The following is a 26870-nucleotide window of genomic DNA, read 5'->3' as shown; positions in this document are numbered from 1 at the left end:
CCTCTGCTCTTCTCTCCTCGAGTTCCTTTTCAGCTCTCCTTTCCTCTGCTCTTTCCTCTGCTCTTCTTTCCTCGAGTTCTCGTTCCTGTTCTGCTCTTTCCTTTGCTCTTCTTTCCTCGGCTTTCCATTCCAACTCTTTTAACCTTTCCTGGCTCTGCAGTTGCATCTCCATTTTCCGGGGCTCCGCATTTCCTTTTTCCTCGGGTAACCAATCCAAGGCTACCTCTTCCCATGTTCCTTGTCCCACAAGAGACTCCACCACCAATGTCAGAATCTCTGCTTTCTTCATACTAACTCGGAACTCCAAGTTATAATATTTGGCCAATATCATAAGTTCCGATCTTTTTAACGCCTGGAATTGTGCCTCGTTAGGGGACGTCACAAACTTTTGTACTTCAAACACCATTGTGACTATTAGTTAGCACCTGTTAACCTTCACACAAAAATTTCAAATTTTTAGAAATACAAATTTGGGAATTTTAGAAAATTCCAAATTTGGGAATTTTGGGAATGTTAGGGAATTCTATCCCGGACGAGCTCCCAATTTCTGTTATTTGCTCCTCCCCAAACCCCGGCCACGGTGTACCTCCGAGTCCCGAAAGGTGTCACGGCAGAAAGATGTGCTATTATGTGTGCCAATGACCAATGGTGAAACTGCACCAATCAATTGTTACAAAAACCAAGTGTTGTATTAAAACCACACAATAATAACAAGTAACGCACGTTCAAGAAAACCTCACTTGCACAGCAAACACCATATAATTTCTATGATGGTACCACCAATTTCCTGAATCAATAACTCACGGTATTCCCACGTGAGCAATCGGTAACATCCCCCAAAGTCACTGTGTCACGATACCAGGCCAAATTCGATCCCCTTGGCTCTCGCGATCACAAGAAAAGGTCGTACTGATACCTGAACCCAGAACGGCGAACAGTCGACGCTGCAGACGAGCCGCTTGGTGAAGTGTCGGGCCGACGTCGGTCCGGTAAAAGTTCACCCAAAAGGCGACTGGGAATTCACACCTTCGGTTCACTAGACAATGACGCTGACATGAACGATCAGCGGCTCCCAAGCGGAGAACCGTGAAGAACCGCGAGTTCCCAAGGGAAATCCACGAGAACCAGGCAAATGGCTGGTGCGAGGTGAAATGGCGGACGGGTCCGTAATGGAGGCGTACCTGCTCTCCAGCGATGATTCACTTTCAGAACCAAAAGCAAAACCCGTCACGCAGGTTTATTTGCCACAGCAATAACGACACTGTCACAGGAATCCCTTTCCCGGGGAAACCAATATTCGCTCCTGACCAATGTCCACCAGCGTCCGCTCGACCTCTCAAAGCAGACAGGCCTTCCTTTCCCGATATCACTCGATCCGCCTCTTCTTCTTTTTCTTCCGGTTTCGCCCTCACCCATCTCGTTTTCCTTCTGAGACATTATATTTTACCTTTGAAGACAGTTATCTCCATTTCTCACTCAAACTGTAACAATAATAGTACATGAAACTAAAAATTGCTTCAAGTGGATGACAACCACAAAGATGGAAGTGACGAATCCGTAACACTTGCCTCGGTCACGCGAGCAAACGGTCACTTTTTGGCCTCGTGTGCGCCTGCGGAGACGTTCTGGAGCTCTTGGCGCGTCGGTTGGAAGGAGACAAGAGTGCGAGAGGACAGGCCAAACGCAATCCCTTCACGTCCGTAGCGAGATGGAGAGGAGCTCCGTGCCATTGTGTGCATCTCTCCCGCGCACGGCTGCAGGCCCCTTTGTGCTGCCGAATATATTTGACAGCCTCGCTTGAACAACGCTAAGTGCCGGCACTATAAATACCAATTTATTTTTACTTGTGTTTTCCCCTTGTTTGTATACAAGACTGAGTGGAGGGTCCCTTATTTAGGAATTTTAGTTTTTAACCTCACCTTTCATTGTTATTTGCATTTATTATCATTAAATCATTATTTGTCGAATTTTACTTTCCTTGTATTGTGGATTTTGCTGTCCCGTCTTCGTGTTTGTGGGTTTGGATTAACCCCTGCATGTTTTCCGATCAGCTAAGGCCTCAAACCTTCCAGCGTTCGCGAAAAGATAATACCGCCAAGTTGGGTATATGCCTCGGTGTAAAGCTTGTTTTGGTCATTCCCAGAACGGTCATCAGACGTCATTCGTCCTCTTGGGGTCTTAACCCCAGGGACACGACATGATAATTAATTACATCTGTCACGAAAGGTGGATGGGGGTTATGTTTTCACCCCTGTTTGTCTGTCTGTGAACAAAATATCTCAAAAAGTTGTGGAAGGATTCCGATGAAATTTGGCAGAGAGATGGCGTATGTGACAATAATGAAATGATTAGATTTTGGTGAAGATCTGGATTCGGATCCGGCTAGTAGACTTTTTAAAGTGATTCTTCACCAATGGGTGATTGGGCCAGAAACGATACATAGCAGGATATCTCAAAAAGTTGTGGACGGATTTGGACGAAACTTGGTGGGGCGGTTGGGTGTGTGACAAGGCCGATTCAATTCGATTTTGGTGAAGATCTGAATATGGATTCGGATATGATAATTATTTAATTTTAAGTGATTCTTCACCATTGGGAGATCGGGCCAAAAACGATACATAGCAGGATATCTCAAAAAGTTAGAGATGGATTTTGAGGAAATTTGGCATATGACAAGGACGAAAGGATTCGATTTTAGTGAAGATCCGGATTCGGCTACTATAATTTTAAAAAGTGATTCTTTACCATTGGGTGATCTCGGGCCAAAACCGACAAATAGCAGGATATAGTCAGGTTCACTATGTTTTTTCGTTCAAAATTTTGGTAGATTAGCAAAACTATACATTTCTGGAATACTCAGAGCATGAGGAATCCAAAAATTAATGTTTGCATTTGCATAAACACCTTTGCGAAAATGACCCTCAGGACAGTGATGAAGATCTGTAAAAGCATATTCCTGAACGGTGTAGACCGAGTAGATCCTGTGTATAGGACTTATAGTTCAATCTGATACTAACAAGGCTGATTTCTTGCTTTATAAACCCATACCTATAACTTCAAAGGACTTGCAATATCATGTATTATGTAATACAGTTATATCACAAATATAAAGACAATGGTTTTCAATTACCTTTGTTTGTTGCTTTTCTATAATCCTGAGCACTATTTTGAGGCCTTTATTGGATTCCTTAACCCAGAAAACATAGGATTAGCATATTTAATTAAGTCTCTAGGTTGACGAGAAGCCGAGATAGCGCAAAATATGTATTTTATGGCGGCCATTTTGAAAATCCAAAATGGCGGCAATGCAGGTGTCTGTGCAAATGCCAACATTGATTTTCGGATTCTCCATGCTCTGAAGATTCCAAAAATGTATAGTTTTGCTAATCTCCCAAAATTTTGAACGAAATTATATTTGTTAACATAGTGAACCTGACTAATATCTCAAAAAGTTATGGACAGATTTGGACAAAACTTGGTGGGGAGGTTTGAGTGTGTGCAAAGGACTAATCGTTTCGATTTTGGTGTGGAGATCTGAATATGGATTCGGATACAATAATTATTTAATTTTTAAGTGATTCTTCACCATTGAGTGATCAGGTGAAAATCGATATACAACATGATATTTAAAAAAGTTATGGACGAGTTATGAATAAACTTGGTGGACGAATTGGTTAGGTGACGAGAACAAGCCGATTAGATTGTGGTTCAGGTCCGAATCCAGATCCGGCCTATCAGTGGGATGCAAAACGTAAACTGTTCACCAGGCGGAAGTATGCTCTCTACTGAATGCCGTTCTAGTTCCTCATGAAAATATGACAATTCTTATATTCATGTTTCCATCAGGGGAAGTCTGCAGTCCTCCACAATCATGGATAGACAATGGCGATCTGATGAACTGGAAAATGGTGTTTCAAAAGGGTGAACGTGCAGAATATGAATGCAAAGAGGAGTACATGCTGATTGGAAGGAGGATTTGTAAGGATGGATCTTGGAAGGATGAAGCGACAGGGCGAAAGGACCACATCTGGTGCAAACGAAGTAACTTTTATGTGCTAATTTCCTGCTTTATGTTTTTTTATTTTATGTTAATTTTTTGGTGCCATTGACCTTTGCTGTAAACTTTTTTTTTTTTAAATCGATCATAGGCACGAATACTGCAGGTGAACGATAGAATGGGCAGCATGATAGCTCAGCTGGGATTATGATCACCAATGAACTGTCTACTTCCTGCTCGAAACCTGTCTGGGGCGGATTTAAATAAAAACTGCCGTTATGATGAAGTTCCAGCTCGGCTCTGTATCTCAGGTGGTGTTGTCCTTTGGATGGGGACATTAAGCTGGAGTTTCAAAGCTAAAAGACCCCATGATAAATTTCTCCCAAAGTCCCCACGATAAATTTCTCCCGAAGTCCCCACGATAAATTTCTCCCGAATTCCCCACGATAAATTTCACCCAAATTCCCCACAATAAATTTCTCCCGAATTCCCCACGATAAATTTCTCCCGAATTCCCCACGATAAATTTCTCCCGAAGTCCCCACGATAAATTTCTCCCGAAGTCCCCACGATAAATTTCTCCCGAAGTCCCCACGATAAATTCCTCCCGAAGTCGCCACGATAAATTTCTTCCGAATTCCCCACGATAAATTTCTCTCTTGACGTTACCTGTATTATGTTGGAGAGCTGAGGGTGTGGAGAGTGCACAGGCAGGATCGGATAAATGGCCTCCTGTCTCAAAGTTTTCACTTCTAAACACAAAATGATTATTTGAAATTTTCAGCAGAAAAATGGCTGTGATTGAACATACAGTCACGTGAAAAAGTAAGTACACCCCATGTAAAGTTTGGACTTTTTCAACATATTTCAACATACAGCTATTTGATCTTCATTTAAACAATATTGATAGACAAAGGTGATATAATATAACAAATATCATGAAACATTTACATTTTGTAGTCCATTGTATAATTTAAATAAACATCAATGCAAATTTCGCATGTGGAAAAAGTAAGTACACCCTTGGCTCTAATAGGTGGTATTGCCCCCTTTGGCAGAAACAACCTGAAGTAGGCGTTTCTTATAACTGCCTACCAGTCTCTGACATCGACTGGGATAAATTTTTGCCCACTCCTCCATGCATGATGCTTTCAGCTGTGTGATGTTTGAGGGCTTTCTTGCATGCACAGCTCGTTTCAAATCCCCCCACAACATCTCGATGGGATTTAGATCAGGGCTTTGACTTGGCCATTCCAGAACCCCCCATTTCTTTCTTTTCAGCCATTCCTTGGTGGATTTACTGGTATGTTTAGGGTCATTGTCATGCTGCAAGGTCCACCTTCGGTTGAGCTTCAACTTTCCGACAGATGGCCTCACATTATCCTCAAGCACCCTCTGGTACAATGAAGAATTCATAGTGGATTCTATGATGGTGAGCTGCCCATGCCCTGATGCAGCAAAGCTGCCCCAAACCATAATATTTCCACCACCATGCTTTGCAGTTGGTATCAGGTTCTTGTGGTCAAATGCTGTCTTTGGTTTTCGCCAAACATGTCTTCTGGTACTGTGGCCAAATAGCTCTACCTTTGACTCATCTGTGCAGAGCACATTGTTCCAGAAGTGCTGGTCTCTGCCTAGGTGTTCATTGGCAAACTTTAGTCTTGCCCTGATGTTCTTTCTGGACAGCAAAGGTTTCCTCCTGGCACACCTCCCAAGTAGATCAAATTTGTGCAGCCTCTTTCTCATGGTAGACTCGTGCACTTTGACATCAACAGTGGCAAGAGCTACCTGTAGGTCCCATGATGACATTCTGGGGTTCTTAGAGACTTCTTTCAGCATCTTGCGGTCTGCACTCGGGCTGAACTTGCTGGGGCAGCCTGGCCTGAACAAGTTGGCAGTTGTTTGGAATCTTCTCCACTTGTAGATGATCTTCCGGACAGTCGAATGATTGATTTCAAATTGTTTGGAGATCTTTTTAAATCCCTTTCCAGACTCGTAGGCATCCATAACCTTCTTTCTGAAGGCCTCAGAGAGCTCTTTTGATCTAGGCATGGTGACGCCGCACACTTCAACAACAAAGAGCAAACCAAACTAAATATCTGAGGTTTAAATAAGACAGGTTCCTCCAAGATCCTCTCAAACGATGTTCTCATTATTTGCACCTGAGCTGGTGCACCTGATTCTAATTTTAGGTATTTGAAGTAGTGATAAATGTAGGGGTGTACTTACTTTTTCACATGCAAAATTTGCATTTATGTTTATTTACATTATACAATGGACTACAAAATGTAAATGTTTCATGATATTTGTTATATTATATCACCTTTGTCTATCAATATTGTTGAAATGAAGATCAAATAGCTGTATGTTGAAATATGTTGAAAAAGTCAAAAGTTTACATGGGGTGTACTTACTTTTTCACGTGACTGTATAATCCTGATTCCAAAGGCAGGAAAACGGATTAAAAGTGATAAAATAGTCTTGAGTGTGAAGGTTTGGAAGAAGCAAGTCTTTCACAATTTCACTTCAAGCCATTCCTTCCTTTTCTGCACTGTTATTATTTTTAAAATTGATTTTCAGCTAATCTTCATTATTAATCTTCTCTATCGACAATAACTTGGGAATCGTGTGTGCACGGAGTCCCCGTATAACCCTCCCCCAATTGTCATACACAATTTGTACATGCCGGCCCTATAGTCAGGTTCCTTGTGTAATTTCGCCGGAATTTCTTGGAGAGTAGCAAACCTATAGATTTTTGAGAAGTTTAGGATCTATTTAAATAAAAAAATGATGTTTCAGATTTTTTCAATCTGTTGGTTGCCATGGAAACAGCAGATTTGGGGTGAAAATCACTTTTTTCTAAATTTAAATTTAAAGAATTCTTAAACAATACAAGATAACCAACTGATGATGGATTACACTTAAATAGCTAACAATGGATTTTATAAGATAATGAAATGTTGCATTTTAACTGTTGGTTGCCATGGTAGCAGTAGTTTTGGGGTAAAAACGCTTTTGGGGTAAAAATCTGAAACATGGATTTTCTGTTTTGAGCTAATGAATTTTTTTTATATTTGCAGGACCAACGACAGGATGGATGAGGTACCACTGAGTGGTCAACACTAATGACTGTGCTGGAGCAATGTCGCAGATTGAAGGAGCTTGCTGTTGGGAAAGATCACCCAACTGTCATTTCTTGTGACTTGGCCCTCTATGAGAAAGTAGTTCAGCTACTGGATGCTCGGTCTGACTTGAAAGGCATAATTGTTCCCAGATTGGGAGAGCTGCACGTTGTCATGGCTGCATTGAGAGGTCTGGGTGCATCCATAGAGAACTCTGGCATAGATGATGCTTGGACAGAAGCCGATGTTTATGGATCTGCAACTACAAGACAGATACTGAAATGCACCCATTACAAACGCTCGCTACAAGCTCACATATACTCGTATGTGGCACTCTCTGAAATGGCAATCGAAGAATTCTTCAAGAACAATCCGCATCTCAAGGAAGTGTGCGTTGTTGCAACAGATAAGGTTCAAACTTCTTGTGGAGAACATGACAAAGCCCTGAAAGCTGAATCAGTGAAGAAAGCCAGCAACTGCCTGCTCCAAGTCATCATCGATGCGAACTTGGTAGAGAGACTTCATGAATGGGAGACCAGCCGCTCAAAGAATGCCATGTTTAAGGCCATGATGAACTACCTTCACAGAGTAGAGGTGATTCTGCATTTCGTTGCAGCTTCACGGAATGCTGACTTAAACCTTCATCTTCAAGCCGGTGAAGAACTCAGCAAGATATTTTTCGCCATGGACAGAATCAAGTACAAGCGGCTCTGGCCAAGGTACATATCTGACATGTATGCGCTGAAGTCCAGCCATCCAGAGACATGGAGGGAGCTCGAAGCAGGCTATATCTCAGTCACCAAGAATACTATCCCATTTGTATCGATCGGAGCAGACCACGCTGTTGAGCATCTGAACAGATTGCTGAAGGTTCACTCAGGTCTGATTGGCATATCAAATAATGCAAATGCCAGACAACGATTCTTTTTGGCTGCACCGGAACTGTCACGTCTGTCTTGCGAGTTTAAGGGACAGTTTGGACTCAAGGAAAGTGAGATTAGTGAGCACCATGGCCTTTCTCCAAGTGTCATCAAGCGTGAACACAATGCAATTGACCGAATCAAGACTGCCATACTTAGTCATGGGAATCCATTTGAAGTTGAGGGTAACCAGCTCTTCAATGTAGTCACCCATGCTTATGTGCCAGAAGAATTTGTACCACAGATACTGAATATTGATGAAACAGGACAGAAGCTCTTTGAAGAGTTTGTTGCTGAACGGATCAATGGTGATGTCAGCCTATGGGCGCCAGTGAAGAAGGAGAAGAACAGAATGTACAAGTCTGGCAATGCAACACTAGCAATCAAGATTAGGGACAAGACAGTGGATCTAAAATAAACCAAAGATTTGTATGGTAGACTGATGGTGCTCTCCAGATCCAGCAGGGATGTGAACCAAAAGGACACAATTGGCAACTTTGAGTTCACTGTGACACCGAGGGCCCTGTTTGCACCAGACGGTAGCTTACTTTCTTGCACAGACAAGTCAAAGCTTATCCACATCTTGGAGAAGTTTGCCAACGAGGCACAGTCTTCTCCAGAAGATGAGCTTGATGCCACACACATGGCACCAGTGTCCACTGATCTTGCAACCGATGGCAGTACATGCACTAGCAAGAAGCTCGCAGTCATAGATGGAATGGTTGTTGTCCAGAAAATGACCAAGAAACCAGCAAAGGTGGTGACTGTGAAGGATCTCAGTGAATGTTTCAATGATAGGGTGTTGAGTCTGACCAGGGGCTTCGAACACATAAGACTTGTTTTTGATACATACAAGCAGGATTCCCTCAAGAGCACAACCAGAGCCAAACGACGTCATAGAAAGGCACCTGTCCAGTATCAGGTCAAGGATGATACCAGTATCAAACACATCATGATGAGCCGATTTCTGTCTCATGATCAAACCAAGGCTGATTTGACGGACTACTTGGCAGAGAAAACTCTAGAATACAACCGTGATTCAACCAAGGTGGTAGTTGTCTCAGCATCTGGTCGGACGTCAAGCAACAGGAGTCTCCAATTTGAGGCAGATAACCATGAGGAGGCCGACACGCTGATGATCAAGCAAGCAATAGCCGCATCACAGCAACATAAGGGAGATGTTGAGCTGACGATATTCTCACCTGATATAGATGTCCTAGTTCTTGCAATAGCAAACTATCATCTGCTGCCAAGACACACATCTATCTCAATGGCATCTAGTGTTATCCAAATTGAGCCAATCTGGAAGGCCCTTGGTGAGGAGAGAGGCCAGGCATTGCCAGCCTTCCACGCTTTCACAGGTGCCGATAATACTGGGTGGTTCGCTAGACTTGGAAAGGCAAAGTGGTTCCAGTGCTATCTGAAGGCCGATGACGACATAGTAGCTGCCTTTGCTACGCTCTGTACGGATGCTGAACTGTCAGAGGACCTGTACACAACTTTAGCTGGATTTGTCTGCTCAGCTTATTGTCCAAAAGGTGTCAATATTTCCAGCATCCCTGAACTTCGTGGCATCTCTTCTGTAAGAACATGGCTGAGAACGACAGGCTACCACCAACTGTTGGTGCTCTGAGACAGCATATCATGCGGGTACATATCCAGGCATATGTGTGGGGTCAATCAGCCATTTCTCAGCAAACATTTCTCGATCCATTGAAGAATGGATACAACAAGGACACGTGTGATCAACTCAAACCGACTACCACAGACATTCTCCCTGCACCAAAGGCAATTATCGAGATGGTAAGGTGCCAGTGCAAGACTGAATGTTCATCACAGAGATGTTCCTGCCGGGCCAAGAACCTAACATGCACTGATCTTTGCATGTGCGGCACTTCGTGTGAGAATGACGAGGACTCAAACATTGAAAGGCAGGAACACGATAGCGATGATGACGATGGCAATGATGAGTGACATTGGAGTCAGTGATGCCATTCCTGCTTTTTGCAAATTAGCATAATTACTTGGCAGCTGTTTTAACGATGACAATAGAGTCGTTCTTCAAAAGTAGAATACGTAGCATCGAGTAGATAGTTGAAACTCTAAACCAGCATTGGACAACAGTCTGGTTCAATGATTGAGTGTTGTTTGTTTTCCGAATAATGCAACTGCTCCGGCCTATCGGCTTGTCGGAACGTTCTCGGCATCATGCAATAATCATGTTACTACTATTATTTCAATACATATAATAAGAGTTTTATCCCAAACATAGCTTTTGGCATGACAACTTTTAAGCCAAGTTGCACTCAATTCATATTCGGACTGTCACTGATCACTATATTCTATCATGCGTTACTTGATTCAAGTACTGAAAGCAATGCATTAAAAACGTTAATTTGAACAAATTTAAAGCAGTTTCCGTGGCAACCATTACTCAAAGTGCAGATATATATAATCTGTATCAAGAACAGTCCTCTAGTTAACAGTTATGCATCATCAGTTACTTCCTTGCGAGTAATTTTGAATTTTCAGAGCTAAAATTCGAAAAATTGGCTTTTTGCCCCAAAACGACCTATTTGACCATGTTATGTGCATTTAAAAAATCTGAAACATGGATTTTCTGTTTTGGCATTGTTTGAACTTTCCAAAAATGTGAGGGTTGGCAACTCTCCAAAATATTCCAGCGAGCATCAGATTATGGACACAAGGAACCTGACTACTCCATCCGCACCTTCCCACACATCCATCTGCACAAACAAAATTGTGTGTGTGTGTGTGTGTGTGTGTGTGTGTGTGTGTCTTGTTTGTGTGTTTGTCAGAGCCATAACTCCACAGCAATTACAGCTAGAAACTTCAAACCTTGTATGCATACTAAGGGGACCCCAAAGGTGTGCAACTGGGTCAGATTTTTTAAATTTGGTTTAAAATTAATAAATTGCTTGCTTTTCCTGTCACCGGGATTGGGTACTTTTGCTCGTTATTGCCTCAGCAATGAAGTGCGTTTCGGGAAAATCCGTTCACGGGTCAGTGTTAAGCAGCCTGTGAACAAGACAGTATTGAGTAGAGTGTGACAAAAGGAAGAGCAGGGGGACGAGAAGAGGGAGGGAGTAGGTTGGGTGCAGGTATGGATGAGTGCCTTGAGAGTGGGGGTGAGGTGTTGACTGTGGAGGGAGAAGGGTGGGAGGAAAGGAACGAGTGCAGGAGAGGTGTGTGTGTGTGTGTGTGTGTGTGTGTGTGTGTGTGTGTGTGTGTGTGTGTGTGCGTGCGCGCGCACAGAGGGTTAGGATAACAGGCTACGTTAGTAGGTCCAGCAGATCAGCCTGGGAAAAACTGCTGATTGATGACCAGTGTCCCAAATTGATCATGATGGTACGAGCTATGCCAGGTTGGCCAGCGGTTCTGAAGCGAGGTCAGGCAAGGTAGTTTGAATGTGGGATCAATGGGGATGGGAGGTGCTGGGGGAGGGAGGTTGAGGGAAGGATAGTTATGGCATGGGTGGTCATACAAGGGCAAATGGTGTGAGTTATATTGGTTTATGGGCCACAGACGGGAAGGATTGGGGCAGAGAAGAAGGAATTCCGGGACGCACTGGAGAGGATGATGGGAATGGTTGAGATGGAGGGGATGCTGTGCATGGCAGGCGACTTTAATGCACATGTCAGAGTAGTGGACCTGGGTGAAGACGAATGTGTTGGTAAATTTGGTTGGGGAACGAGGAACAGAGAGGATCAAGAGCTGGTGGGCAGAATAGGATGGCCATAGCTGGTTCATTGTTTTAAAATCAAGAAAGCCACAAGAATACCTGCAAGAGTGGACAGAACAGAACAGAACTGTATGTGGTGGTAGTAAGGAAGCGACAGCTGTGGAGAGTTGGGGATTGCAAGGCAGTGGTGGGATAGCATGTTACCACCCAGCTCAACGTTGTGGTGTTTGTGGTGAGGATGAAGAGAAGTCGGGAGGTTAGGAGCAGGGGGCGGAAGGTTATTAGGTGGGGAATGCGTCTGGGAAACGTCGCCCTAGAGTACAAGGAGATGGCGAGGGCCATGCATGATCAACTTACCTAAGAAGTTGAAGGTTTGGAAAAGGAATGGAAGAAGTACGGAGAGGCATTTAGGGGAATTGCAGAAGTGTTGTGTGGACAGACGTCAGGAAAGGGTGCATCGTCGAGGGATAGAAACCAGGTATGGTGGACCGAAGAAGTAGTTAAAGCAGTTGGTGAAAAGAAGGTTTGGAAGAGGATAGGGAAGATCAAGGACAGAGGAGGGCAACCAGATGCACGGTTGCTGCACCTGTATTGGCAGAAGAAGAAAGCAGCAAGGAGAGCTGTGGATAAGGTGAGAAATGATATGGAAGAGGAGGTGTACAACAAGTTGGAAGGGGATGGTGGGAGGAAGATGATCTGTGAATTGGCTCGTGACAGGGATAGGGATGGGGATAGCAAAGACATGAAAGATGGGGGGAAGGGAGAGAGGGCCATGATTAAAGATGGTGGTGGGAAGCGAGTGACGAAGAGGGGTGCAGCATTCGAGGTGTGGGAAGGATATTTCAGAGATGTTGAATACGGAAGGAAGAAACGGCGATCTGGAGCTACCAAGTTGTGTGGATGGAAAGTGGAGTTGGTGGAAATCACAGAAGAGGAAGTGCAGACAGAATTGAATAGGATGAAAAAGGGAAGGGTGTCAGGCATTGATGAGGTGTGTACAGAGATGATAATTCAGTAGAGACATGATGTCAGTCGGACGAAAAAGTTGTTGAATATATGTCTGAAAGAGGGTTCAATTCCGGAGGAATGGAGGACAGGGTTAATTGTGCCGATATGGAAAGGGAAAGGGGATATTCAACATCCTGGGAAGTACAGGGGTAATACACTCCTTAGTCATGTCATGATGATGCTGGAGATGGTTCTGGATGGGAGGATAAGGAAGAGTGTGGATAAGGAGATTGGAGAAGAGCAGCATGAGTTTAGAAAGGGAATGGGAGCGACAGATGGGATGTTCGCGTTGAGACAGTTGGTGGAGAAGAGGTTGGAGATGCATGGTGAAATGGCATTGGGATTTGTGGATTTGGAGAAGGCCTACGACACTGTCTTGAAAGAAATGGTGATGGCAACATTGAGATGGGTGGGAGTGCTGGATGCAGAAGTTAGGTTGGTGGAAAGGATGTACAAGGGAATGAAGGGTGAGTTTGGTAGGTCCTGAGATGTCGGAGAACTTCAGTATGAACATCAGTTTGAGGCAGGGAAGAACTCTCAGCCCATTCCTATTTATCATGGTGATGGGGCTGGTAAGCAGGAAGGTAAACATGAAAGGTATTCTTGGGAGGATTTTGTATGCGGATGATCTGGCTGTCGTGGTGGAGAGTTGGCCGGAGATGCAGGAAGTATTAGGGGAGTGGAAGGAGGCATTTGAGAAACATGGGTTGAAAATGAGCATGGAGAAGATGGAGGGGATGTGGCGAGGGCAAGCAGAGAAAGTAATTGAACATCAGGTTAGAGGGGAAGGAGATCAGACTGGAAAATAGGTGGGAGTACCATCTGGGGGGAACAGTGACCGGGGATGGTAAGTTAGAGGTAGAGTTGATGTGGAGAATTCAGGTGGGTGAGAATGCATGGTGGAGGGTGGAGGTGTAATGGCAAACAGGAAGATTTCAAGAAGATTGCAATGAAAGGTTCTGATGTAGTGCGTAATGCCGGCCTACCTTTACTGTCTGGAGATGGTGGTACTGACAGAAAAACAACAACAGAGGCGACAGGTTTGCGAGAACAATTGGGTCAGGAGGATTGTGGGAGTGAAGAGGGTAGATAGAAGGAGAATGGATGAACTGAGGGAGGAGATTGGTGTGCAGATGAGGTTGAGGGAGATTTTGCAATGCAGGATGAGATGGGCTGGACATTTGGTGCGGATGGGGGAAGAGGGAATGGCAAAGAGAGTGGATAGGTTGAGGGAACAAGGTAGGAGGATGACCAGTGACCACGTTTGAGATGGGAGGATTGTGTGAAGAGGGATATCAGTAAGGTGGGGGTGGTTAGAGGGTGGACAGGTTTGGCTGAGGATCGAGGGGAGTGGAGGAAAGAAGTATAGTGGTCAAGGCAGGGTAGGAGATTTGTACCAATGGACTTTACCCTTATGAGGGTAAGAGGAAGAGAAGAAAAAGTTAATAAAAAAAGAAAAGATTATTCATTTGCCAAAAGTTGGTTATTCTCTCATCTGACTGTTTTGTGTTTGGTTTTTTTTTCTTCTGTTTTCTTCTTTAGTTTGTTGGAATAGAGATAAAATTGATGGACAGGCTTGGGGAAGCTGATTTGTTATTTCCTACATTTTTACTTCCTTGAATAATGATCCCCAAGTGCAGGTTTTGATTACTGATGCAAATGTCAGCCTTTTTTAGTGGAACTCAGGCACAGACGTTAAAGTGTAGAAGGATTGTTATCGGTCTTGAAAAATGAAAATAATTATTTAAAAATCCATTTCCTCATTTATTCCATGGCATTCTCCCTCTTTGTTCACCTTTTTTCCCTGTCTTCCTTCTTGCAGTAACATGTCACGTGACAAAAAATGACCTGGATGAAAAAAATCTAAATACACCAAGGTCGGTTGGAAACTTTTGGAAAGAAGAGGTAGGACTTAAATCGATGCTGGTTCAATCAAAGGTAGGATTTGTTTGATGGGCCCGGTACTGCGCCTGATGTCTGGCTGAACTGAGTGGTCCGTGGCATTCAAACCTTTTCCCAAAGTTCAAGCACAATCCAGATGGAAACTTTTTATTTCAAAAAAAAAGAAACATCCAAATTCCACTTGCCCACGATCTTGTCACCCACGATCTTGTCACCCACGATCTTGTCACCCACGATCTTGTCACCCACGATCCTGTCACCCACGATCCTGTCACCCACGATCTTGTCACCCACGATCCTGTCACCCACGATCCTGTCACCCACTATCCTGTCACCCACGATCCTGTCACCCACGATCCTGTCACCCACAATCCTGTCACCCACGATCTTGTCACCCACGATCCTGTCACCCACGATCCTGTCACCCACGATCCTGTCACCCACGATCCTGTCACCCACGATCCTGTCACCCACGATCCTGTCACCCACGATCCTGTCACCCACCACCCTGTCACCCACTACCCTGTCACCCACTACCCTGTCACCCACGATCCTGTCACCCACTATCCTGTCCCCCACGATCCTGTCACCCACTATCCTGTCACCCACTATCCTGTCACCCACTACCCTGTCACCCACGATCCTGTCACCCACTACCCTGTCACCCACTACCCTGTCACCCACTATCCTGTCACCCACCCTCCTGTCACCCATTATCCTGTCACCCATTATCCTGTCACCCACTATCCTGTCACCCACTATCCCGCCACCCACTATCCCGCCACCCACTATCCCGCCACCCACTATCCCGCCACCCACTATCCCGCCACCCACTATCCCGTCACCCACTATCCCATCAACCACTATCCCATCACCCACTATCCCGTAACCCACTATCCCGTAACCCACTATCCCGTCACCCACTATCCCGTCACCCACTATCCCGTCACCCATTATCCCGTCACCCACTATCCCGTCACCCACTATCCCGTCACCCACGATCCCGTCACCCACGATCCCGTCACCCACGATCCCGTCACCCACGATCCCGTCACCCACGATCCCCTCACCCACGATCCTCTCACCCACGATCCTGTCACCCACGATCCTGTCACCCACGATCCTGTCACCCACGATCCTGTCACCCACGATCCTGTCACCCACGATCCTGTCACCCACGATCCTGTCACCCATTATCCTATTATACCCATTCTGCACCCTCCTTCCCAGTTATAAAACAAAGTTCCTGCCGACTCCAACTGAATAAGCTGAATTTTAATTATTCTTCTGATCTGTAATGAATTCAGATTCAATCATTCGTTCCATTCTTCTTTTTTTTCCTCCCTCTTCCATTCATCCCACTTAAAGACTCATTTAAAGAGATGTTCCTCACAAGCAACAGAGGACACAGGAGGCCATTCGGCCCATGAAAGCCTGCACAGTGGTTGCCAACCTCTGGTTGTCTGTCCACACACACACACACCGTGTATATATATACTAGCGGGGTCACCCGTGGGAATCCCACGGGCATGGATGTGTGTGACATTTCGACATATTGAGTTCGATGCTGCACCTGCACATTCAGTTATATAAAATGGTTTAAAAAACTTTCTTCTGATATTTGTGATTTATTTCAAACAAACTGTATTTCCCATCTACACGGGCATGTATTCCTATTAACGTTATGTAAAGTACATAAATTGTGTGGATTACATCATTTGTGGATGTGATCAATTGCCAGTAACCATCTTATATAACTGAATGTGCAGGCGCAGCATGTAACTCAATATGTCGAAATGTCACACACATCCATGCCCGTGGGATTCCCGCATGGATGTGTATGGCGAATTTTAAATATATGTCGACTGTTATTTTAGGCGGTGTATTTTCGTTTATCATCATGGCGCGATTTAAAAAAATATATCTCTGCATTTTCCTCTCCAATACCTCCTCACACTTTACACACACACCGGCCCATGTTTACATATACACACACACACACATATACACCCACACACATATACACATACACACACACGTACATCGACACACATGCACACACACACACACACACACACACACACACACACACACACACACACACACACACACACACACGTACAGACACATATACACATATGCACATATGCAAATATGTATACACATATGTATCCACATATACACATATATACACATATATACATCTCCACACACACACACACACACACACACACACACACACACACACACACACACACACACACACACACACACACACACACACACACAAAACAGACACACACACACACACGTACAGACACATATACACACAAACACACACACACAGACATGTATATACACATACAACAACAACATGCATTTTAAGGCCATTTTCCCTGCTAGAGCGGGGGTTAGCCTACATACACATACACACACATATATACACACACACACATATATTCACGCACACACACACACACACACACACACACACGTACACACACGTACACATGTCCCACATGTATATACATGTTTAAAGTGTACGTGCCCTTCCCCCCTCCCCCGCCCGGCAACGCTGGGTACTTCTGCTGGTAACGAATAAAATAAAAACGAAGAAATAGGTGGAATTGGCTGAAATTCGCTCGGTGAATTCACGCGGTGTATTCGGTTCGGCTCGGTTCACTCGGTTTAAAGAAAAAGCGATAATGTCGACATGTTGCTGTCTGTGTCATGTTGGGCGGTGTATGATACTCGTTGGCTGTTGGGCGGTGTATGATACTTGTTGGCTGTTGGGCGGTGTTGTGCGGTGATATGGTGTATTTTAAAAAATATATCTCTGCATTTTCCCGCGTTGGTGACACCGAGTCGTTCTTCATCGATCGTCTCATTCATTTTGGAAATGGAAGTTTCCATGCAACGCATGAATTGTCACGATCCTCAAGAGGAATTTGTCTCGTAATCATCAAATGATAAATGGCAAGTAAATTATATTGTGGAAAATTAAAGATTTCAAATAAACCTATTTAAAGTGTATGCGCACATAACTAATAAAAAAAACGAAGAAATATCTCTCGGTAATTTCCTGAAACATATTTTACTTCCGGCTAATATGTTGAATGAAATAAAAACGAAGAAATATATGTCGGCATCATTGTTGACGTTTTTGTGACGACTATCATCAAACGAAATAGTAATATATCATAACGGAAAAGCAAAAGCGAATTTTTAATATATATCGACACATTGCCGGCGGTGTCATGTTGGGCGGTGTATGATACACCATGACGCGATTTTAAAAAATATATCTCTGCATTTTCCCGCGTGTGTGGATTGTTCTCAATTATTGCTGACACCGAGTCTAAAAGTAAAACCATCGATAAAAATGAAATCATATGGTGAGTTAGATTGGAGATAAAGGCGTGAGAGAGACTCAATGGCCTTGAAGTTACAGGCCTTTGAGAATTCATTTCGTTCTATAAACGGCAACTTTAATCGGATTTTCTTCCCGTTTTTTTTCAACCGAGTCTAAAACTATGTTAGCGACTGTGAAAAATGAAATGATTTATCGAATTTGATTTGAAATAAAACTGGGAGAGAGAGCAAGACACCACGGGCCTACAAAACAGGACTCAAAGCTATGCGAGTTAATAAAATGGTGGATATTTGTTTATAGCCACTCCCAGAATGGGTGGAGCTATGGGTGGAGCTACTCTGCAAACCGAGTAAGCCACACCCCGGACAGACACCCAACAGATAGACAGACAGACAGACAGACAGAATCATCTACGGCTATTATAATATAGATATATATATATATATATATGTATATATATATATATATATATATATATATATATATATATATATATATATATATATATATATATATATATATATATATATATATACAGATTTGGCATTTAATATGGAATATATATTTTTTCTTGACTTGGGTTTACTTTCTGAACTCAGTATATCAATCTGGTGAGTTTATTTTACCCTTCGGTGATGTCTTTGTTGAAAGAACCATGTGACTGATTGTCTTTCGCAGCAAGAAGTCAATAACAGGATTATATCACAGGTGGCGTGACAAAATGTAAGGACAGGTACATTTGACGATTGGCTTCACAATCGGGTATATAAGGGTTGTTGCGTTCTGTATTCGTGGAAAACAACTGCTGCACGTCTACAAAAGTTATTGCCGCTTCCTCTGGAGATGGTCCGTCAACTCGACAATGCTGTTTGTCATGGAGTGGTGGCTTTACGAAATTCTGGCATGAAACAGCGTGCTATTGCTCGGCAGTATGGCATCACTCAAGGTCAGGTGTCAAAGATCCTGAAACGAAATGCTCAGAGGGGTGTCCCTACTCCAATACCGAGGCCAGGACGTCCATGCAGAACCACAAGGAGAGATGATCGCCAGCTGCACCGATTAGTCTGCAATGGCCGTACCAAGTCAGCTAATCGGCTTAGGGCTGAGTGGCAGCAACTGACAAATGTGCCTGTATCCAGAAGGCTAGTCAACCAACGACTGGTTCAAGCAGGCTATCGTGCCAGACGTCCCCTGCAAAAGCCACGCTTGACCAGACAACACAGCCAGCGCCGATTGCAGTGGGCCAGAGAGCACCGTCAATGGCAGCCAGGACACTGGAATCACGTGACCTTCAGTGACGAGTCTAGATTTCTGGTCTATCGTCAAGATGGCTGTGTCCGAGTGCGCAGACAAGAGCATGAAGCCCACAACGAAGATAGTATAGTGCCAAGAGTCCAAGCTGGAGGTGGTGTGGTGACCGTTTGGGCTGCTTTTCATGCAGGGGGCAAAACTGACCTGGTTGTTCTGAATGGAAACCTGAACCAGTTCAAGTACAGGGTCATTCTGGAAGAAACATTGCTTCCATTTGCTCGTGCAGCCTTTCGAGGAAACTTTGTCTTCCAAGATGACAATGCACAGCCTCATCGTGCTCGCATGATCCAACACTTTCTTGCTGACCGTGGTGTAGAGCATAGGGAGTGGCCTGCCATGTCCCCGGATATGAATCCGATAGAGCACTTGTGGGCAGAATTAACGCGTCAAATCGACAACTTGGACCAGCAGCCTACCTCTGTGCGTGAATTGCAGCAGGCTATTGTCACTGCCTGGCAAGCGATTCCTGTCCAAACCTTGGCAAATCTCGTGAACAGCATGCCTCGACGTGTATGTGCTCTCCTGAATGCTCGTGGGGGTTACACGAAGTACTGAAATGTAATTTTACTGTCCGTAATCCCAGTCATAATTTAGCTTTTGTTTTTGTTAAAAATTTTTTGGCTAATGTGCAAAATAAAGAGATACTTCTTGAAAACGTACAGAAGTTTAACACAGTACTGTCCATGAATTGAGTTCGATATCAGTTTACATCACTTTCAAGGATCAATTTATTTGCTTCGAAATGTCAAATGTGGTTTTTGTTTCTTTTAAAGGTCACATTAACAAAATCTAGAATAATTTCAACTTAATTTCAATGAACTTTTGGTCCCAAGTCATCTTGAAAAGTAAGTTCACTCCCACAAAAAAAAATATTCCATATTAAATGCCAAGTCTGTATATATATATATACCCTGTCACCCACATATATATATATATATATATATATATATATATATATATATATATATATATATATATATATATATATATATATATATATATATATATATGTACATATATGAACTGAAACGCAAAATAAACTTACCACCTTTGAAACCTTTATCGGCCCTGGTGGACAGAGACACCCTCCACAACTCTGCAGATGACAGACCTCGATCAGGGAGGCCAAGAGTTGCAAGGCAGGACAGGCAGATGGTCCGAAGTCACCTGCGGGATCGATTCCGTCCAGCATCCCGCACTGCGGCAGAAACTCCGGGGCGTGCAAACCCACGGATCTCCAATGATACTGCACGAAGACGACTGCATGACTATGGTCTGACTGCCAGAAGACCATACAGAGGCCCCGTGATGACGGCTGCCCATCACTGCAACCGACAGAGATGGTGCCAGCAGCATCAGCGGTGGACCTTGGCGCAGTGGAACGAGGTCGCTTTCAGCGATGAGTCAAGGTTCTGTTTCAGCGATGAGTCAAGCGATGAGTCAAGGCCAATATCGTCTGGTGTGAACAGCCAAGGCGACGTGCCACCTCACGGTAGCTCAGTCCGCCTTGCAGCATGCCCAGGGCACGCTGCCGTTGATCCCTTGACAATCGTGGCATGTTGATTGAAATGCCCATTTTGCACTGGCCTTTTTAAAGCCAATATCAAGACATCACGTGCAGCTCATTAAAATCATCCCGTACCCCTTGGCTAATCATTGACAGTCAAAACGGCTGTTCAACAGCTGTGCTATGAAGTGACCATTGAAGGTTCAAGTGACCATCCGTGACGGTTTTGTCTGACAGTGAGGACACTATTGTCCACAAATAAGTTCACACATTTACTACACACAGTGTTATTGATGATATTTAAAGGTTTTAAAGGTGGTAAGTTTCTTTTGCGTTTCAGTATATATATATATATATATATATATATATATGTATATATATATATATATATATATATATATATATATATATATATATATATATATATATAATTATATATATATATATATATATATATATATATGTATGCATATATGTATATATATATATATATATATACAGATATATATATATATATATATATATATATATATATATATATATATATATATATATATATATATATATATATATATACAGATATATATATATATACAGATATATATATATATATATATATATATATATATATATATATATATATATATATATATATATATATATATATAAATATATATATAGTTACGGATTCGTCACTTCCGTTGTTGTGGTTCTCATCCACTGTAAACATTTTTGGTTCCATGTACTATTATTGTTATCGTTTAAGTGAAATAGAGATTACTGTTTTCAAAAGGTAACAAAAGTTAGTGTTTTAAAAGAAACCGGAAACTGGATCGGGCCCCGGACGAAGAACAAGAAAAAAAAAAGGAGGCGGAGCGAGTGAGGTCCGAGAAGGAGCCGAGCTGTGTTGAGGTTTTGAGCAAACGCTGGCGAACGGGGGTCACAAGTGAACTTTGGGGTTTCCTGGGAAAGGGATTCCTGCGACAGAGATGTTATCTCTGTGACAGATAAACCTGCATGTCAGGTTTTGCGGTTGATTCCGAAGAGAATCATTGGAGTGCCGTTACGTCTCGAGAACGGACCGTGGGCCATTTTTGCCTCGCGACCGATTTCCCATCGCTCTCGGCTCTTCACTTCGCTTCAACCATTTTCACAACCATCCAGACGTTAATCTGGTGTGTGTGTGTGTAACGTGGATTTTGAGTGGGAATTTGCGGTTCGCCGTCTGTGAGCAGTTTAACGTCGATACCCGAAGGTTAATTTGCGGTTCGCCGTTTGTGAGCCGTTGAACGTCCATACCCGAAGGTGTGATTTCCCAGTCGCCTCTTGAGGATACCTTTGCCTATCTTTGGCAGTGTGACTGTCAACTGAATGGGATTCTGGTCTCGCTACAACATCGTTCTGACGATCACTGGAGCATGGATAGACTTTGGCTTGAAGCTGGGACAGAGACTTTGGGAATGTTATTTTCACTCACTTGGAGCACAGTGAGTTATATTGTATGAAACTGATGGTACCATTGTAGGAATGATATATTGGTTGTACAATTGATTAATATTGTTATTGTACTGTTATTCTTGTGTGACCTTAATACAATACTCGTTTGTTGGTAACAATTGGTGTGGTTTCACCATTGATCTTTGACATACAGAATATCACATCTTTCTGCCATGACTCCTCTCGGGGCTCGGAGGTACACCCGGTCGTGGGGAGGAGCATGTAACAGAAATTTGGGGCTCGTCCGGGATAGAATTCCCTAACATTCCCAAAATTCCCAAATTTGGAATTTTCTAACATTCCCAAATTTTTCAATAAATTGGAATTTTTTTGTGTGAAGGTTAACAGGTGCTAACTGATAGTCACCATGGTGTTTGACGAAGAAAAGTTTGCGGCATCCCCTACTGAGGCACAGTTCCAGGCGTTAAAAAGATCGGAACTCATGATATTGGCCAAATATTTTAACTTGGAGGTCCGTGTTAGCATGAAGAAAGCAGAGATTCAGACATTGGTGGTGGAGTCTCTAGTGGGACAAGGAACATGGGAAGAGGTTGCCTTGGATTGGTTACCCGAGGAAAAAGGAAATGCGGAGCCCCGGAAAATGGAGATGCAACTACAGAGCCAGGAAAGGTTAAAAGAGTTGAAATGGAAAGCCGAGGAAAGAAGAGCAAAGGAAAGAGCAGAACAGGAACGAGAACTCGAGGAAAGAAGAGCAGAGGAAAGAGCAGAGGAAAGGAGAGCTGAAAAGGAACTCGAGGAGAGAAGAGCAGAGGAAAGGAGAGCTGAAGTAGAAAGAAGAGCAGAGGAAAGGAGAGCCGAAAGGGAGTTAAAGGAACCTGACATGGAGTATCAGAAGGAACTTAAACTCAAGGAGCTGGAATTACTGGGAGTACGGAGAGAAGTAGTATCCATGCCGGCTCGTTCGACAACTAGTGAGAACACCTGGGATGTTGGTAGGCATGTGAGGCTGCTTCCACCTTTCAATGAAAAGGAGGTAGCAAAGTTTGTTTTACATTTTGAGAAAGTGGCTCAAATGCTAAAATGGCCTGTGGGGTCCTGGACTATGTTAGTGCAAAGTGTTCTAGTGGGTAAAGCTCAAGATATATTTTCGGCTTTACCGATTGACCAATGTGCAGATTATGAGATAGTGAAGAAAGCCATTCTCAAAGCCTATTAATTGGTCCCTGAAGCTTACCGGCAAAAATGCAGGAATGCCAGGAAGAGGGAGAGTGAGACCCATGTGGAGGTTGCCAGAATGAAGGAAACCATGTTTCATCGGTTGTGTGATTCAAAGGGGATTGGGAAAGACTTCAACCTGTTACGACAATTGATTTTGGTGGAGGAATTCAAACAGTGTGTCCATGTGGACATTAAAGTACATCTGGATGAGAAGAAAGTAACAGAGTTGTATGAGGCAGCAACAGTGGCAGATGACTATGCCTTGACACACAGGATGGGGTTCCACAAACCTAATTTCCCGCCTTGAGTTACCCAGGGGAGTTATGGTAAATCATGTTCGGAGAACAGATTTTCATGGAGGCGGCCTAGAGAGGACTATGGGGACAAATCTGATACCGTGACTTTTAGGGGTCAGAAGACTACAGTTCCAAGACAGACTTATCTTCCGGGGGGCCCGAGGCAGACCACGAGTTTTTACTCCGGGCCTACTTGCGCTTTTTGCAAGAAACCTGGGCATTTGATGTCCCAATGTTACGCCCTGAAAAGGAAAAATCAGGAGCTGAGTCAAACTAGTGAAACTCTGAATGCATTGGCCAATGCGAGAAATCGTCCTTGGAGGACAGTGCCTTGGGAAGGTTCCCGTGCCAAAGTTACGGCATCACAGAACGACCTTGTTCAAGAGGGTTACAAACCTTTTATTTCAGAGGGGTTTGTGTCACTGGATGGAGACAACCAACCAGAGACCTGTTAGGGTATTGAGGGACACAGGAGCACATCAATCTTTGATGCTTGAGGGCATTTTGCCATTGTCAGAGAAGACGGCAACTGGTGTTAATGTTCTTTTACAGGGGGTTGGTGGCTATGTTAAAGCTCCACTTCATGTCATCCATTTGAAGTCTGATTTGGTGTCAGGACCGGTCACCGTAGGTTTACAAGCCACTCTTCCTGTAGAGGGAATATCTTTTATTATCGGGAATGATTTGGCCGGTGGTCGAGTTTCTGGTAATCCGATGTTGGTTGAAAAGCCCAGTATGGAAAATAACACCGCACAGTTAGAGCAGGAGATTCCGGGTATCTTTCCATCCTGTGCAGTGACTCGTGCTATGGGTAGGAAGTGCTCTGAAGAGAAGGAGAAGGAAGGTGATGTGGATTTGGGTTCCTTAGCGATATTGGAGGAAAAGTCTGGACGAGATAATAGGAAAGGGAGTGACATCAAGGAACCGAAGGAAAAGGTGGCATCTGGAACAAAAGAGGAAATGGAGTGTCCGTCGGACACATCTGGGAACGAGGCTGAACAAACGGTGCTGGTCCGAAAGAGACTTGTTGAAGAACAACACGGAGATTCGGAGATCCGGAGTTTGATTGATAAAGCTGTTACAGCAGAAGAGGCTATGAAGATACCTGTTGGTTACTTCATGAAAGGGGAAATACTCATGAGAAAATGGAGACCACCGGAGGTGCCAGCAAGCGATGAGTGGAAAGTTCATCACCACATTGTGGTGCCACCGCCATACCGGAAGGAGATATTGAGTTTGGCGCATGAGACACCTTTGACCGGACACCTTGGAGTGAACAAGACATGTGACAGAATATTGGTACATTTTTTCTGGCCAGGATTGCGACGTGATGTAGCGGAGTTCTGTAAATCTTGCCACTCTTGCCAGCTGGTGGGAAAACCTAATCAGAAAGTCCCATCCGCACCTTTAAAACCAATTCCAGCTTTTGAAGAGCCATTCAGCCGTCATTATTAACTGTGTCGGCCCTTCACCTAAAACTAAGGCTGGACATCAGTATTTGCTGACCATCATGTGCGCTTCCACAAGGTCCCCAGAGGCAGTGCCTCTTAGAAAAATTACTGCGGTAGTTATTGCGAAGGCCTTGATTAAATTTTTCACGTTGGTTGGCCTACCTAAGGTCATCCAGTCTGATCAGGGTTCCAATTTCATGTCGACGCTTTTTCAGCAAGTGGTACACCTGTTGGGAGTGGAGCAAGTAAGATCAAGTACTTACCATCCCGAGAGCCAAGTGGCCTTGGAAAGGTTTCACCAGACATTGAAGAATATGATCAGAACGTATTGTTTTGAATGTGGCAAAGATTGGGATGAAGGAATACCCTTATTGTTGTTTGCTACGGGGGAATCTGTTCAGGAGTCATTGGGATTCAGTCCTTTTGAACTTGTGTTTGGACATGCAGTGCGAGGACCATTGAAATTGGTGAAAGAACAGTGGTTACAGGAGGAGTCACAGTCAACAGTGGTAGAGTATGTGTCAACTGTTAGGCACAGATTGGCAAAGGCTTGTGAAGTTGCAAGAAGAAACTTGAAAGTGACAAAGGATAAAATGAAAGTGAGACATGACAAGAAATCTCAGATAAGAAATTTCAGTCCTGAGGACCGAGTGTTAGTGTTGCTTCCTGTTCCAGGTCAGCCACTACAGGCTAGATATTTCGGTCCCTATGCAATCGAAAGGAGGGTAAATGAAACAGATTACGTGGTGACAACTCCCGACCGACGGAAAAAGCGGCAGCTGTGTATGTCAACCGACTGAAGAAATATTAAAAGAGGAAGCCTGTGGAGAAAATGGTTCCTGTCTCACCTGTCGTGCCTGTAGTCGGGGTGCAAGAGAATCCAGAGGTTGAGGCCGGTGTGAAGTTTGATAACATTGATGACCAGGCTTGTCCCAGATTGACGAACACGGAAGTGTTGAGTCATTTAGATGAGAAATTAGGTCATTTGACGAGGGAACAACAAGGGCAACTATCCAGCCTAATTTTTGAGTTTGCACATTTGTTCACAGATGTACCTGGTCGTACTGACTTGGTGTATCATGATATTGAGGTGGGCGAAGCCACTCCTGTGAAGCAACACCCCTATCGGATGAACCCTGTGAAGATGGAGTATCTTCGGAAGGAGGTTCAGTATATGTTGGAGAATGACATCATTGAACCAAGCAGCAGTGAATGGAGCTCACCATGTGTGTTGGTTCCAACACCTGATGGTAGTTTTCACTGTTGTACGGATTTAAAATGGGTTAATGCAGTGACCAAGACCGACTCATATCCCATCCCGAGGATTGATGACTGTATTGATAGAATAGGCCCAGCTAAATTTGTAACTAAATTTGACTTGCTGAAAGTGTATTGGCAGATTCCTCTTTCTGAGAGAGCCAAGGAAATCTCGGGTTTAGTCACACCAAATGGGTTGTATCAGTACAAGGTTCTTCCCTTTGGATTGAAAAACGGGCCTGCTACATTTCAACAGCTGATTAATAAGCTCATTGGAGACCTTGAGGGGGTGGAGGCTTATCTGGATGATGTCATCATACACACCATGACCATGGAAGATCATATTA

General features: G+C 43.7%; 2 protein-coding genes across 12 annotated transcripts in view; one reads left to right on the top strand and one right to left on the bottom strand.

Moving 5' to 3' along the window:
• LOC137410750 (uncharacterized) overlaps positions 1–26870 on the bottom strand; it is a 660974-nt gene that overhangs the window by 65495 nt on the left and 568609 nt on the right. The gene's annotated exons all lie outside the window — the stretch shown is intronic.
• LOC137431107 (complement factor H-like) overlaps positions 1–26870 on the top strand; it is a 287920-nt gene that overhangs the window by 9695 nt on the left and 251355 nt on the right. For 4 of the 11 annotated variants that reach the window (XM_078781438.1, XM_078781448.1, XM_078781441.1 and 1 more), the window contains 2 exons: positions 3847–4041; positions 14573–14655. The exons of 1 other annotated variant lie outside the window; for it this stretch is intronic. In XM_078781438.1, coding sequence (XP_078637564.1) covers positions 3847–4041; positions 14573–14655 — 278 coding nt within the window. Of the gene's footprint in view, positions 1–3846; positions 4042–14572; positions 14689–26870 lie in introns of those variants that run through there. 6 more of the 11 variants (XM_078781439.1, XM_078781437.1, XM_078781443.1 and 3 more) reach the window with 5 other exon arrangements.

Source organism: Myxine glutinosa, chromosome 7 (genome assembly GCF_964187855.1).
Source record: "Myxine glutinosa chromosome 7, kmMyxGlut1.1, whole genome shotgun sequence".
NCBI lineage: Eukaryota > Metazoa > Chordata > Myxini > Myxiniformes > Myxinidae > Myxine > Myxine glutinosa.
The sequence above is the reverse complement of the archived record's forward strand: the minus strand, read 5'-3'. Positions and strand labels throughout refer to the sequence as shown.